Here is a 14,676-nt window from a genome sequence, read left to right on the forward strand (position 1 = left end):
AACCCGGTAATAAGCGTTGAATAGAGAAAAATGTCATTATAAGAATAGGATATCTCAGAAATTTATTTATTTCTACGTCCATAGAGGACGCCACATGGGTTTCTTTTCCCCAAAAGAGCACTTGTTTTTAATACCAGGTGTGTTCAAAAAGTAAGGCGACTTTTCAATTTTCGCTGGCTACGTACATTCAAGTTTTAAATTTTTTGTTTTGCTGTGTTGGTACACTCATCACGATCATATGTTCACAGTTTTGACTATGTAGCTCGTGTTGTTTTTCTGGCAGAGGCGTAAAAGGTTAGAAGGGTTTGGTGTGCTCGGTGATTTTCTTCATTCGAAAAAATGGAGCAAAGAGTTTGCATTAAATTTTGTGTGAAAAATGGAGTCCAGTGTTCTAAAACTCTTGAAATGTTGACAGTTGCATACGGCGAGTCTACTCTGAGTAAGAAAAATGTGTATAAGTGGTACACGCTCTTCCAAGAAGGCCGATAGGATTTCGAAGACGAACCTCGCCCTGGACGTCCCAGCACGTCAACAACAGATGAAAACGCTCAAGCAGTGGAAGAAATGGTGTTGGAAAATCGCCGAATTACCATCAGAGAAGTTGCTGAAGATGTTGGCATATCGGTTGGCTCATGACATGCTATCTTTTCGGACGTTTTGGACATGAGACGAATTTTTCATCCACACAAAAAACCATTAACTCCATTTTAATGTACAAGTCTCGCCCTTTAGAATGCCGTTGAGTTTGCTAAAATATCCTTTGTTTTACCTCTGTTTAGGGCAAAAATCGGTGTTTTTTCACGTTTAGGTTAGGATATCTCGGAAACCAGAGCCGATTGAGAAATTTGTACATCAGATTCGGATTCAGCATACAAAAAATCTTCGAAAAAGTATATTCTGCTTTCTGGGTCAAAATCTTGTCGGTCTTTGTTATGATTGAAAAGGATATAATAAAAAATAAAAAAAGTCCATTTTGAGTCAAAGTGTGCAAGATGAGAAAAAAGATAATTAAAAAAAATTGTGCACCCTTAAAATATGTGCAACTTTGTTATGGAACACTTTTTCTAGGACAAGTAGTATGTGTTTTACTTGTAAAAAAACAACAATTAAATGAAAAAATTAAATTCTTGGACAAACAACACAAGCTAGGGAAAAAAATAATTTAACCAAAGTTTTTCACCCGAAAAAAACTAAGAATATTTTCTGAATTATTTCTGTATTAAACGCGTGGTTTTAGTTTTAATCATAAAAAAATTATAGACAATGACACAAGCTATGAAAGAAATAAAGACAGAAGTTGATTATCTAACAAAGAGCTACAAGTTTGTGATCAATTAGTTTCATTTCGAGTTCGGTAAAACGAAATTCGATAATACCACCTAACCGAAGTTTAACGCGTTCTATCGTTAACGATGTAAGCCTCACGGCTAACCTAACAGTTGGGATACCGGAAAAAATCTAGAATATAAAGTTAAATACTTTTACGTCAAGGCTGTGCAAAAAATATTTGGGGTGCGTTTCCGCAAAATTTTGTATTGTAACGTTTAATTGATGAGCGGGTTTTTAAATTTATGAGAAATAAACAAAATCATTGTATAATTTTTTATTTGACATTTTCTAACTTAGAACCCCTAAATTATGTAATCTTAAATATTTTGAATGTTTGCATCGTCTACTTTTTTAAAATCTTTTTGATATAAAATATTCAAGCTATTAAAATAAACCATTAAAAACATGAAAATTAAGTTGATATAAAATCTCTGAAATTAAATTAGGTTAGAATTTCAGAATTAAATCTCATATGCAAGCTGATACGATTTACAGGATTCATTAATTATATTGCATGAAACTTATGTTTGTGAAAATATGAATAACACAGATAATTGGAGATAGTTTAATTTTTAATACCTGCAATTTATCATGTAATTTTTAATGTTTTTTTTACGCAATTCAATTTTAAATACTCACAATCAAACACTCTAACATATTAAAAATGTATTTAAAAAATGCTGGATAATTTTGAATATCTAAACCTAAGTTTTCAACTCTCCATCTTTTAAATTGAAGAAATTTGTATTGTGTATCATCAGAATCAAAACGGTTTTAATGGTGAAACTGGCATAACTTGAAACGTTAAATTTGAAAAGTTAAAAAATTTTCAATTTTAAGGATCTATAAATAAAAATTATTAAATTTGAATGATTTTTAAGATAATAAGTCAAGTTTTGAATTCTAATTCTCCTAAATTAAATGAGTACCAATTTACAAAATATAAAATATTTAATTAATTTGTCGAAACAATTTTTGCTAATATTTAATTAAATTGATTTAATTTTCAATACAATTAAATGTCACCGTATTATTTAACTAAAATTTTGATTTCACCATTTAAATTTTAAATCGAAGGAGTGGCTAGATTCATTGGGCTTCGCCGATACTAAATTTTCTGTAAGATTTTACAAAATTATATTTTATTCTCTTAAATCAAAAATTTATAATTGTTGAGTAATTTTCAAAAATTTATTTTTCCACCTATGCTCACCTCTGCAGCCTTATCCATGCAACTGATTATTACGTATTTTACTGAGAAGTTTGGACACATATTTATTACATTATTTATTATATTATTACATATTTATTACACATAATTATTACAATGATGTCAAACATTCTTCTTTTGCTCCATATATCTCAATTACACGTAAAAGTTCGATAAAGTTTCCTAACCAAATTTTCTCCATGTATTAGGTTTGTCACTTTCTGTTAGAAATTAATTTTGTTGTTGTTAAAAATGAAGTTTTTCCAATAAAAATGTAATTGTGTTATTGAAAATTCACTTTTTTATAGCAAATTCTAATTGTTTGTTTCACAATTCAACTGTCTTGTGAAAAAGTTGTCTTTTAGAATGGAAAATTCAATAATTTCGTAGAAAATGTAACTGCTTAGTTGAAAATTGTTTTGATTTGTTGAAAATTTCTCTCACTAATAAAAAGTTTATCTTCTTTATTTGAAATTGACCTACTTGTTTTAAAATATAAGTAATTTATTTAAAGCTCGTCTTTTTTTGTCAGAAACCCACAATTTTTCGTTGAAAATTCAACTATTTGATTAAAATATTATATGTATTAAAAAATTTATCTTTTTTGTAGAGAATTGATCTTCTGGATTAAAGAATAATAATTTTTGTTGAAAATTCAACGTTTTTGTCTGAAGATAAAAATTTCGCGTTGAAAAATGAACGTTTTGCATTAAAAAATGGTGTTTTTCAATTGGCATTCTTCCTGGTAAATTATTTGAAAATTCATCCCTTTTATTAGAAATGTAATGTTTTTCAATTAGCCAATACATGCTGAATTTTTTTGTTGATATGTAGAATAGTTTTTAAGTTTTGATTGGATATAACGTTTTAGGAATATAAAGAATTTATTTCACTGAAGAATGTTTTTCATTTCTTACAAGTAATAAATTCCCTGATAAATCAATTAAACCTAGTTTTCCTACAAAATACGTTGAAAACAATTTTTTTTCCCCACATACTGGAAGAAAAAGCTAAAAATTTAGTTGGAAAACCTTTAACATGACAAAAACCACTAAAATGGCAGCACTGAGACTTCGGCCAGGGCCCGCAACTTCGATTCATGGTCACGAAGTGAGAAGTGAGAAGGGTGCATGAGGAGCGGAGAAAGTTGTGTAATGTGATGAAGAAGAACGGCTTAGAGAAAGAGAAGGCAATAAGGAAGGAGAGAATAAAACGGTCAAGGTTTATTAAAAACTATGGGTGAATCCTTCCAAGAGAGAGAACGCAGTATTTGTGTGAAAAATGAGAGAAATGAAATGGACAAAACGGCCGTAGCAAGGGTGAAGGGGGTATTAGATAAAATAAAGAAGAAAAAAAGGAAGGGGGAAGAGGAATGGAGAAGGAAAAATTGTAAATAGGACAGAAGATAGATATACCTGCACTGTAAATATTGCCAATATTAGATAAGTATTAGGTATCAGCCGTGGATTCAGAGTTTGGCAATGCGAGGCAAGGCGAAATGTAGGGACATGGTTGCGAGGCCATTTGAGTGATCGGTAAGAGGGTTAAGGTGTCGATAGGTGTCAGTTTCCGGCTTTTATATCCCTGAGCTTCTTGATAATTATGTTTTCTTTCATATATGATCTTCCACATTGAATCAGAAATCTTTAATGTTGAAAAACGGATTTCAGATTCGATAATCATGACCCAAAAAATTCCGAGAGTAAGTAGTTTTGAGTGCTTTAAAGCATATATAGAATAATGGGTTGCTGAACGGATCTTCTAAAGGCAGGAAAAGATTCAAAGGATGTCCTAAAAACGTCAAGTTACGTGACATAGTGGCATATTCTAAGGACTTTTTTAGGGTGTCCCGGTGCCCACTACGACGAATTAAACAACGATGTGGTTTATTCAAATATGGGATGCATTCAATATGGCACGTTAAGGTATACCTGAAATTTTTTTTTTTTTGGTTGACTATCCCACTAAGTTGCTTTAACTATTTATATGGTTTTCAGAACTATCTCAGATCGAACTTCTCATCCAACAATGGATTATTATTAGACCAAAGGATATGGTTGTTCTGGCCATAGAAATTCCTATGATGAGCAAAATCAACATCCTTTTTCTAACGTAACTTAAATTATTACTTACATTATTCCTAGCTCCAATATCAGCACCAAGATCGATCATTCTGTCCAAAAATGCTGTACGGTTGTCCTTTACGGCATACATCAAGGGTGTCATATTAGTAGCCTGTAATAAAATTATGAATCAGTAGCTCATTTGACTATAAGTTGGTGGAAATATAAATCATTTCTTGTAATATTGTTACAAATTTAATTCCGCAATGGAAAAACATTTTTGAGAAAAGCAGTTACTAAAAAGCAGGATTGGAGAGAAAGGATAGGGAGCTTATGAGAAATTTCGTGCAATGGTATGTAGAAGTAATGATGGAGACTTGGCTAGATGGATAGGAATAGGAAAGAGTAAGGCTAAGGTTACCAAGATGTTATAAATGACAAGTTCAAAATGCCTGGAGGAAGAGTAAAAGAGGCAGAGCAATGTGAAGAATATTAATGTGAGTAAGAAACGAATGTAAAATAGAAAATGATAAGAAAGAGATGAAAGAACAAAAAGAAGGAATAATAGTAGAATAGGTAAAGATGCATGAGGCAGAGAAGGCTAAAACGGAAGAAGAGATTTCGAAGGTTGTAAATAGAGAGAGAAAAAGAAGAAAAATTAACCACGGTGCTGAGGTAGTACAATGGAAAAAATATATCATGTATTAGCTAGGAGGGCTAGAGAAAGGGATGGAAAGGAGGAAAATATGGTAGAGAAAGTGTTGAGAAAGATGACATAAGAAGGGAACTAACAGTCAAGCTATTAGGAATAATGAAAGATGGAAATTCACCTGGCGTATATGAGATTCCAAATGAAGTCTTAAAATACAGAGGACAGAATTATGGGAATGGGCATAGATTATGTGTAATAGAGTATGGAGAGGAGAGGGGTGGTCAGAGTTATGGAAAGAAGGAGTATTGTTACCTATAGTGAAGAAAGGCAAAGGGAAAGAAAGTAAAAATGACGGGGGTGTAACGCTGATGCCAACACTGACAAAAAAAGATTACTTGATTTAAATTCATGTAGTACTGAATACGTCCAATGAAATATTTCTTTGCTTTAAAGAAACTTTGCTTGTAACAAAAGTAATTTTTTCATTTAAAAAAAATTATTTCTTAAAATTAGAAAAGTTGTCTTCAATCAAAACAATATTTGATTGGACGTATTCAGTACTATATTTGAGCGGCTGACAATGAAAAGTGGAAATATCTCGTTGGTGAGTAAGAAGCAGCTATAGAAAAGTGCCTTAAAAAATGGATATAATTTCACGACTCTAAAAAGTAGCAATAGAATATTGGCTGTGAAAAGTGGACAACGGTGCTTGGGCGTAAGAAAGGGGAACATAAAAACTTTGCAGTAAAAAGTGGACAAACGTCGCGTGTCGGTGACTCGGCTCTGTTAAACGCTGCAAAGACAAGCCTCGTTCAAAGCCGAAAATGCACGAGGAAGAACCCGACCTCACCCGACTGGACGATTCGCTTTCAGTGGCTAACTAGCTATTAGATGTTTTTTGGTTAACTGAATTTCCACTGAATCTTGCAGGGCACCCAGGCCGTCAAGAGAATAAAAGAAAGTTCATGGCAACGTTTTATACGATTGCTTTGAGATGAATTCTCAGAGAAAATTGAAAAGAGATCACAAAACATTTTTTATTGTTTCCTAAAATTTTTTAAAAGTGTGTAAAATATTTTTTATACTTTTGCAATTTTTCCATATCAGGTAATTTTAGAAAAATTAAGGAACATAATTCATTTGAAGCCTTCTTGTGCAATTTTGTTTCACATTCTTTAAAAAGTTTATGTTGTTTTAAATAATGTACTTTTAAATTTGTATAAGTTTAAGAGACATTCAGAAATTTTAAACGATTAAAAAATAATTAAAACTTGTAAAGATTTTTGAAGAATTCTATAAGGTTTGACGAAAATTAAAAAAATTTAGGTTCCTAGGAATAATTAAAATATTTTTTATTTCAAAAAATTAATATCAAGAGATTATTTGGGAACATTTTAACACATGACAAACGATTTAAAAAATTATCAAAGAAGAATCTGAAATATTTCAAAGGCACCTATTTTTCATTTTTCAGAATTAAGCAACAATCAGGAAAGGTTAAAGGTTTTAGAACAAAATTTTCAAGTCCGTAAGATTATCAAATTGTTTAAATATGAAAAGTCGAGTAAATTCGGGAAAAATTAAGTAGAATTCAAGATATTCAAAAATAATTTATACCTTAGAAGATTATTAGAAATACACATTTATGAAGCTGTCAATAATAAACTTTAGGAGCTTTAAGCGAATCTCGAAATGTTAAGAGCATGAACAGATTATTTTCAAATGCTTGCGAAAATTCAGGTAATTTTTTTATATTTTGAATCACTTTTTAAAATGTTGAGAAAAATTCGAGGCATTTAAAAATATTTTCAGGTATTTGAGACGAGTCAAATAGATAAGAAATATTCACAAATTTGAAAACATTTTTAAAAATCTTATGATACTTATGTTTATATAAATTTAAAAACAAACTGACAATACTTATTTTCTTGCTTTCAATTTTTAGAATTTATTCTAACTAGAAATAAACTGCTAAAAACTTCTAACATTTAAATAGTTAATCGAAATATTCATGTTATGTCATTAATAATATCATTTTTTATTTTTTATGGTAGTGAAAAATTGTTTTAAATTGGTGAATTGCAAGTATTACTTACGTAAGGTAACTTCCATATTTGTATGACTACAAAAATATTAAAAATCCTTTTGTGTAAAAAAAATAGTCTTATTTATTTAAGATAATACTTCATGTTAAAAACACTTTTTTGTTTTGGAAACATCTTTTCTGTTTTTAAACATAATATGCAAAATTTGACGTACGGCGATGAGGGGAAGGCCAAAAAGAGATGTTAGGGTCTGTGTCACATTTCGTGGGGGGGGGGGGGGGCATTTTAATAAATAACTAACATATTTTTAGAATATTTTTAAATTTATTCTGCCTTAGGGTCAAACATGGTACAAAAAAACGCCGTGAAATTTGTAATAGAAACTGTTGTTTATACATAATTAAAAAAATTAACAATATTTATAATTTTATAAAATTTCCAAAATATTATTAAAATATGATACATATTGACTGTTATTAAGAATATTCTTTCAAATAGTTGGTAATTTTTTTTAATTCACATGTTTTCTACCATCTTTGGCCGTAGGAAATAGATTGCACGAATGAAATTATAGAAATATCTCTATTAGTAAAAGACTATGAAGACTTTTGCCTTCGAAATTTTACCAAAAACTTTTGAAAATAATAATAAACTTACTATAGATTTGGCTTTAAGCTTTTCTACCAATTGGAGAAATAGATATTTCTCTTATTTTTTTCCAGTAACTGATTTTTTCCCTGAATATAGAGCAGATTAAAAACACTTCAAAAATAGAAATAAGAAAGGTAAAAAATGCATGCATTTTTTTTTCTTGTTGGAAAAACCGACAAATTTTTTAAGAACACTCGTTTCCACTCTACCCGCGGAAGAAAATGTTTACAATATTTTTATTAAATAATAAACATTTGATCTTTTGGACTCAAGTGGAAAAGTTAATTTTTTTTCATTAATTATGGTTCTTCAATTGACGTCAGTTATCGTACTTGACAATTGAGGAATTTCAGGGCATATCTTTTTTCCAGTCTGCAAACTTCAACTCGTGCTAACTTAGCTCATATTCAGAATTTTTAGATTCGATTTATACTAATTCAACAACGTATCTACATTTTCTGAAAATTATATTTGAAAGAAAAACTTAAATAATTTAATGAACATAGAAACTGTTAATTTTGTGTTGTAGACAATCTAATAAACATGCAGTTCAACCTCAAGCGCTTCATTTAACGAGAAAATTTAAAGAAATGGAAAACCTCCAGTGAGAAAGTTGCAGATTAAGGTTGAAATAAGTTTTTGTTCAAATTTTAACTCAATTGAATTAATGGTTCGAAGAGTATGCATTTTTTAAATAGCAATTGACAATAGTTACGCTGCCTTTTATGCATGTGCATGTAGAAAGGAATTTTATTTTAAAATGTATCGAATTTTTTAACAAATAACTAAAATGAATTTTTTACTTTTATTATTTTTTAAGTGTCTTTAATCTGCTTCAGCTTTAGGGGAAAATCATATACTGGAAAGTGATAAGAGAAATATCTATTTCTCCAACTGGTCCAAAAGCCTGTACAACCGTTTGCTAAAATTAAAAAAAAATTCGGTATCATTTTAACGGAAAGTTTTCATAGCCTTTTACTTAGTAATGAAGATATTTTTATAATTTTACTTGTGAAATCTATTTCTTATGGCCAAGTACGGTAAAAAATATCGTAAAATTAGAAAAACTACCAAAAGCTTACAAGAATTTTCAAAATAAAAGTCAATGTGTATTATATTCAAATAATATATTGGAAAATTTATAAAAGTATTAATATTGTTCACTTTTTAAATAAATGTATACAGAGTGCAACCGTTTTTATTCAAAATTTTACATCGGTTTTTTGTACCATGTTTGATCCTACGGCAGAATCAAGCAAAAAATATTATAAAAATATGTTCACTAGTTAATAAAATGCCCCCCCCCCTCCCTACGCAATGTGACAGACCGTAACATTTCTTTTTGGCCCTCCCCTCATCGCCGTTACGTCAAATTTTTTATATTATGTTTGAAAACATGACAGACGTTTCCTAAATAAAAAAGGGGTTTTAAGATGAAGTGTTATCTCTAAATAAATAAAATAACTTTTTGAACGATAAAAGCTTTTTTAATATTTTTGTAGTCAAACAAATATTGCCCTGAAAAGTTCATTGGAAATTAAGTTTGCCGAAAAACTCCTAATAGCTAGTTTGCTACTGGAAGCGAATCGTCCAGTCGGGCGAGGTCGGGTTCGTCCTCGTTCATTTTCGGCTTTGAACGAGGCTTGTATTTGCAGCATGTAACAGAGCCGATTCACCGACACGCAACGTTTGTCCACTTTCTTACGACTAAGTTTTTCTGTACCCCTTTCTTACGGGCCAAGCACCGTTGTCCACTTTTTACAGCCAATATTCTATTGCTACTTTTTACAGTCGTGAAATTAGATCCATTTTTTTAGGCACTTTTCTATAGCTGCTTCTTACTTTCCAACGAGATATTTCCACTTTTTATTGTCAGCCGCTCATTTCTTTGAATCAAATAATCTTTTTTTCAGTGAATACTGTATAAAGTATATGTAACTGTTTTGTCGGAGATATTAAAGAAGTTGAGAAAAAGAAGAGCCACTGAATGCGACATGGTTTCGAAATGAAATAAGGGTGTTGAATAAGATATATGTGCTAAAGTATCTGATAAACAAAAGAATTAATAGGGAGAAAGCGGCAATAATAACAATATTTGTGGATTTAAAGACGATGTTTGTCTCCTTGGACCGATTCGAGAATGAAAAAGTTATTACAAAACAGAAGAGAGCCCACTTTTATTTAATATATTAAGCTTAAAATTAAAGGATTAAGTAAAAAGGAGAGGGAAAGATGCATACACTGGCAAACGCAGATGATATACTGTTTGTGGCAGAGGATAAAGAGGGTATAGTAGGCCTGATTCCAGGATTGGAGAAATACTTAGATGGGAAAAAGTTGAATTTTAAGCAGTATTCTACTTTGAAACGCTCGGAAAAAAGCTATTTTTGTGATTTTTTTCTGAAATTATTAATAATTATATTGATGTAGGATTTGTTAGGATCAATAAATGCTAGTTTATCTGATTTCTGGAGTCATATTGAATATAAAACCGTTTAATTTTTTTGTTTTGGACAGCATATTCTCGAGATTTTCACAACAAAAAGTGCATCAGATAAATAAAATTTAAAAAAAAATGTATTTCAAGAGTGTGTTTAAGCCTAACAAACCCTACATCGATATCATTACATAGCCACACAAAAAAAGTGTGCGGATCTGGTAACAAGACACACGTATTCCTATGAATTTTGGGGCGCTGAATTCAAATCCGGTATCAAAAATCACCCATCACGTCATGGTTGAGCCATAACCTCAAAAAATGACGAAAAATCATGCACTGAAGCAAATAAATTTCAAAATAATGCCTGTGATGCAAATTTTCACTTCAAAAACATGTCGACAACTGTGAAGGATCAACCCTTGTCTAATATCAACTTATTTAACATAACTTTATCCAACAGAACCTGACCTCACCTAACCTGAATTAACAGAAATTTATTGAACTACACGTAAAGCTCTGGAAGCATATTTTCTCAGTAGCAAATGTGTGCTACATCGAATCGGTCAACTCGAGTCTAACCTAGAAATAAATCTAACCTAGCCTAACCTAACCTAACCTCACGAAACACAATTAAACTGATTGTGTTGTCCCGTTGTGTTTGCGGTACCGTTTGAGTCATCTTGGGCTTAACCTGCAAAGAAGTCAAACCTATCCTAACCTAAAAAAACCTGACCCAACCTAACCTAACTTAACTTCACGTAACACAATTAAACTCATTGTGTTGTCCCGTTGTGTTTGCGGTACCGTTTCATTCAGCTTCGGCTTAACCTATATAGAGGTTTGACCTATCCTAACCTAACGAAACCTGACCTAACCTAACCTAGTCGAATGAAATTCAACCAGACGTGTAGCTATGTAATTAGATTTATTTCTAGGTTAAGCTCGAGTTGACCCATTCGATGTAGCACACATTTGCTACTGGGAAAATATGCTTCCAGAGCTTCACGTGTAGTTCAATAAATTGCTGTTAATTCAGGTTAGGTGAGGTCCGGTTCTGTTGTGTAAAGTTATGCTAAATAAGTTGATATCAGGCAAGGGTTGATTGTTCACAGTTGTCGACATGTTTTTGAAGTGAAAATTGGCATCACTGGCATTATTTTCAAATTTATTTGCCTCAGTGCATGATTTTTCGTCATTTTTTGAGGTTATGGCTCAACCATGACGTGATGGATGATTTTTGATACCGAATTTGAATTCAGCGCCCCAAAATCCATAGGAATACGTGTGTCTTGTTACCAGATCCGCACACTTTTTTTTGTGTAGCTGTGTTATCATTAATCTCAGAAAAAGTTGGGTGCAAGCGGTAGACTGGAGGACGTCTGCATATATGTTGAGAGAAGAAGCATAAAGGGAAAAATTAAGTACAAGAGTGGGTGAGAAAGCGTCGCAATTTTAGATATAGGAGAGGGAAATGAAGTAAGCTATGAAGAATCGGCGAGAAGGGACAGGGAGAGACAATTAGAGTAAAAATGGGGAATGATTGAGGAATCAAAATATCATAAACAGTATAAGATGATGAAAAAGAAAGTAGTATCAAAATATTTAGAAAAGCGATGGGAGGAGAGAAGATGGACCAGAATACAAGATTTATAATAGGAAACGAGGTAAGCGAGGGGATGTATTAGAAAAATAAAAAAAACAGAAAGTGCAGAATATGTGAGTGGTAGCAGGAAACATGGGATCATGTATGGGAAGGATGTAGAAAAAGAGTGGAAGATAAAGTAATCTGGAAAGAGAATTTGGAAAAGATTCTAGGGGCTGGTGGAATGGGTATGCAGCGAATGAAAGCGTTGGAGAAGCTAGAGGGTGGTTTTCGATCGCTCGCTCATTTTTTTGACAATAAAATTGCGGTATATCAATATATAAGTAAGTATCTATATATAAAAATTGATGTAAATAGTCTTAAATATATGTAAACAGTAAGGATAAGGTATATACAGTTCGTAGATGGTACTGCAAGACAAGAAGATCATGTACACCCGTAGGGAACACATTATGAATGAAGAAGAAATATTAGATACAATTCGGTTACATATCTTCAGTAATAGTTATTTAAATGTGGCACCAGATTTTTATTTTGTTTTCTGACTCTGATTATGTTTTGAACAGGAAAGGAACCTCTCAATATGTTATTATTTAACATCTTTATTATGCAGTTTTATTCAAGTCCGATTAGGAAGCAATGTTAAAGAACTAATTTGATTAATAAAATTTTTCATTTGCTCGAGATTCACGTCTTTTCAACTTTGGACGGTGACTAAAAATTTAGTTTTCTACCTACAAATTAAACTGCCTCCCGAAATACTCCAGTGGCATACATTTCTAAGGTAATTGATTAGAGCTGTTAAATTGCAAAAAATGTACAAAAAGGTCCAAAAATAAGAAAAGAAAATTACATACGTTAAAAAAATTGTGAAAAATGTAACAAATAACATTATAAAAAAGCTTTTATTGTCACAATATATACTATGATTTATCTCATTGTTTGAGCCAATAATATAATTTTCAAAACAACATCAGTCTATTGGAATATTTACTACATTAATTTATTAATTTTCAATTGCTTACACAAATGGAATTCGTTTAAATAATTTTTTTATAAAAAATTATTAATATTTCTTTAGTGGAATATTTATTAACATTGTTTGTTTATTTTCTGGTTATAAAAATTATTACTTAAATATTACTGATAAATTATTTATTATCAAATTTATTATTAATCGCTAATTATTTATTACTGATCAATATTCCATAAGACCAACAGTTATAATTTTTATTTTTAAAAAATTCGCAAGGAAATCATTTAAACAAATTCCATTTGTTGAAATAATTCAAAATTAATTAAATAATTTCAATAAATATTTGAAGTTAAATCTAGTAATCCTAAATTTGGTCAAAGATTATTTAAAAGTATTTGCGAGTACAATAGTTACAACATATAGAAAACAATATTGAAAGTAATTTGCTATTATAGTAATTATATTTGATTTAATATTTATGTACATACGTAAATTTTAAGTTGGTTTAATAAGAAATGGTGTGAAAACTTGATTTTTTTCATCTATTCTAAGCCTTAAAACATAATAAATACACAAAATAATTTCATGAATCAAATAACATATCTATAAAAAAAAGAGTTTTTTTTAAATTTATAAAGAAAATCTGTGAAGATTATTTTTAATTTGATATAAATCTTATTGAAATATGTACAAGAAACGATAGAAACAATTTAATTTATAGTACCCGAAAATTTGATTTAAATCTCATTCTTGAACACCGTGTATAAGGTGTATTTAGGTTTAACATTATGGCCGATTCAGAACAGCCATTCTCGGTTGCGGTTCGCCGGTCCGGTTGGACTCTCGGCCAATCAGCGCGTACTCGGTCCCGGTTCCGGTTCAGTTCGAGCATTTAGGTTCGATTCTAATATCAAACGTGCCGTTTGCAACCGTAGCCAATGATAGCGCTCGCTAAAGCCACGAAGCCTGTCAGCTGTTTCTCGAGCCTCCCCCCGTCATGTCGTTACATATTTATTTAACGGCATCATATGTAATATTTATTTTTCTCTGGAGCTTATTGAATCACCAAGTGATTAAGATGGTCCATTAACATTAAATAATCATATCCTCAAGATCAGGCTGGACTGGCCATCTGGAATTTGGAAGATTTGCCGGTGGGTCGCGAGCCTTGACGGCCTTTGGAGGGCATACCAAAAAACAAGAGTGCGTGCGATATCGTGAGTGATATATGTCTGCACTATGGTGCGATCAAAATCGAAACGACGTTTTCGAAAGCTCTCTTTCCATCGTATATGGTACACAGAGAGGAACAAAGAAGTAGTCAAAAACAGAAAACTCTTGGAACGCACTGTAGGTATTATTAAACCTATAGGTAAATAAATATTGTTGTTTGATAAATAAACGTTTTTGTACATTTATAGTAACACTTTTAATGCACAGGTAAATGTGGGCTGAGTTATTGAAGCCATAAAACTAAAGCAGCATGCACGTTAGAAATAAGTAATCTCAAGCATGGACATTTTTTAGAGATATTATTACTTTTGGGAACATATGATCAAACTTTACAAGATTAGATTAATAGTTGCACAAATAAAAGTAAATCGAAAGTCGGTAAGGTGTATCGACATGATTTTGGTGTCAAAATATTAAGAAGAGCTCCCTCTTTCATGCTTTTTGATTTAACATTCAGTTTGCTTTCAATTCTCA

At 31.2% G+C, this 14,676-nt stretch overlaps 1 protein-coding gene across 1 annotated transcript in view; it reads right to left on the minus strand.

Moving 5' to 3' along the window:
• The window catches only part of LOC117178664 (serine/threonine-protein phosphatase 6 regulatory ankyrin repeat subunit C), a 400,971-nt gene that overhangs the window by 356,625 nt on the left and 29,670 nt on the right, over window positions 1–14,676 (minus strand). The window contains exon 3 of the mRNA XM_033370089.1: window positions 4,673–4,774. Coding sequence (XP_033225980.1) covers window positions 4,673–4,774 — 102 coding nt within the window. The remainder of the gene's footprint in view (window positions 1–4,672; window positions 4,775–14,676) is intronic.

Source organism: Belonocnema kinseyi, chromosome 8 (assembly GCF_010883055.1).
Source record: "Belonocnema kinseyi isolate 2016_QV_RU_SX_M_011 chromosome 8, B_treatae_v1, whole genome shotgun sequence".
Lineage (NCBI taxonomy): Eukaryota > Metazoa > Arthropoda > Insecta > Hymenoptera > Cynipidae > Belonocnema > Belonocnema kinseyi.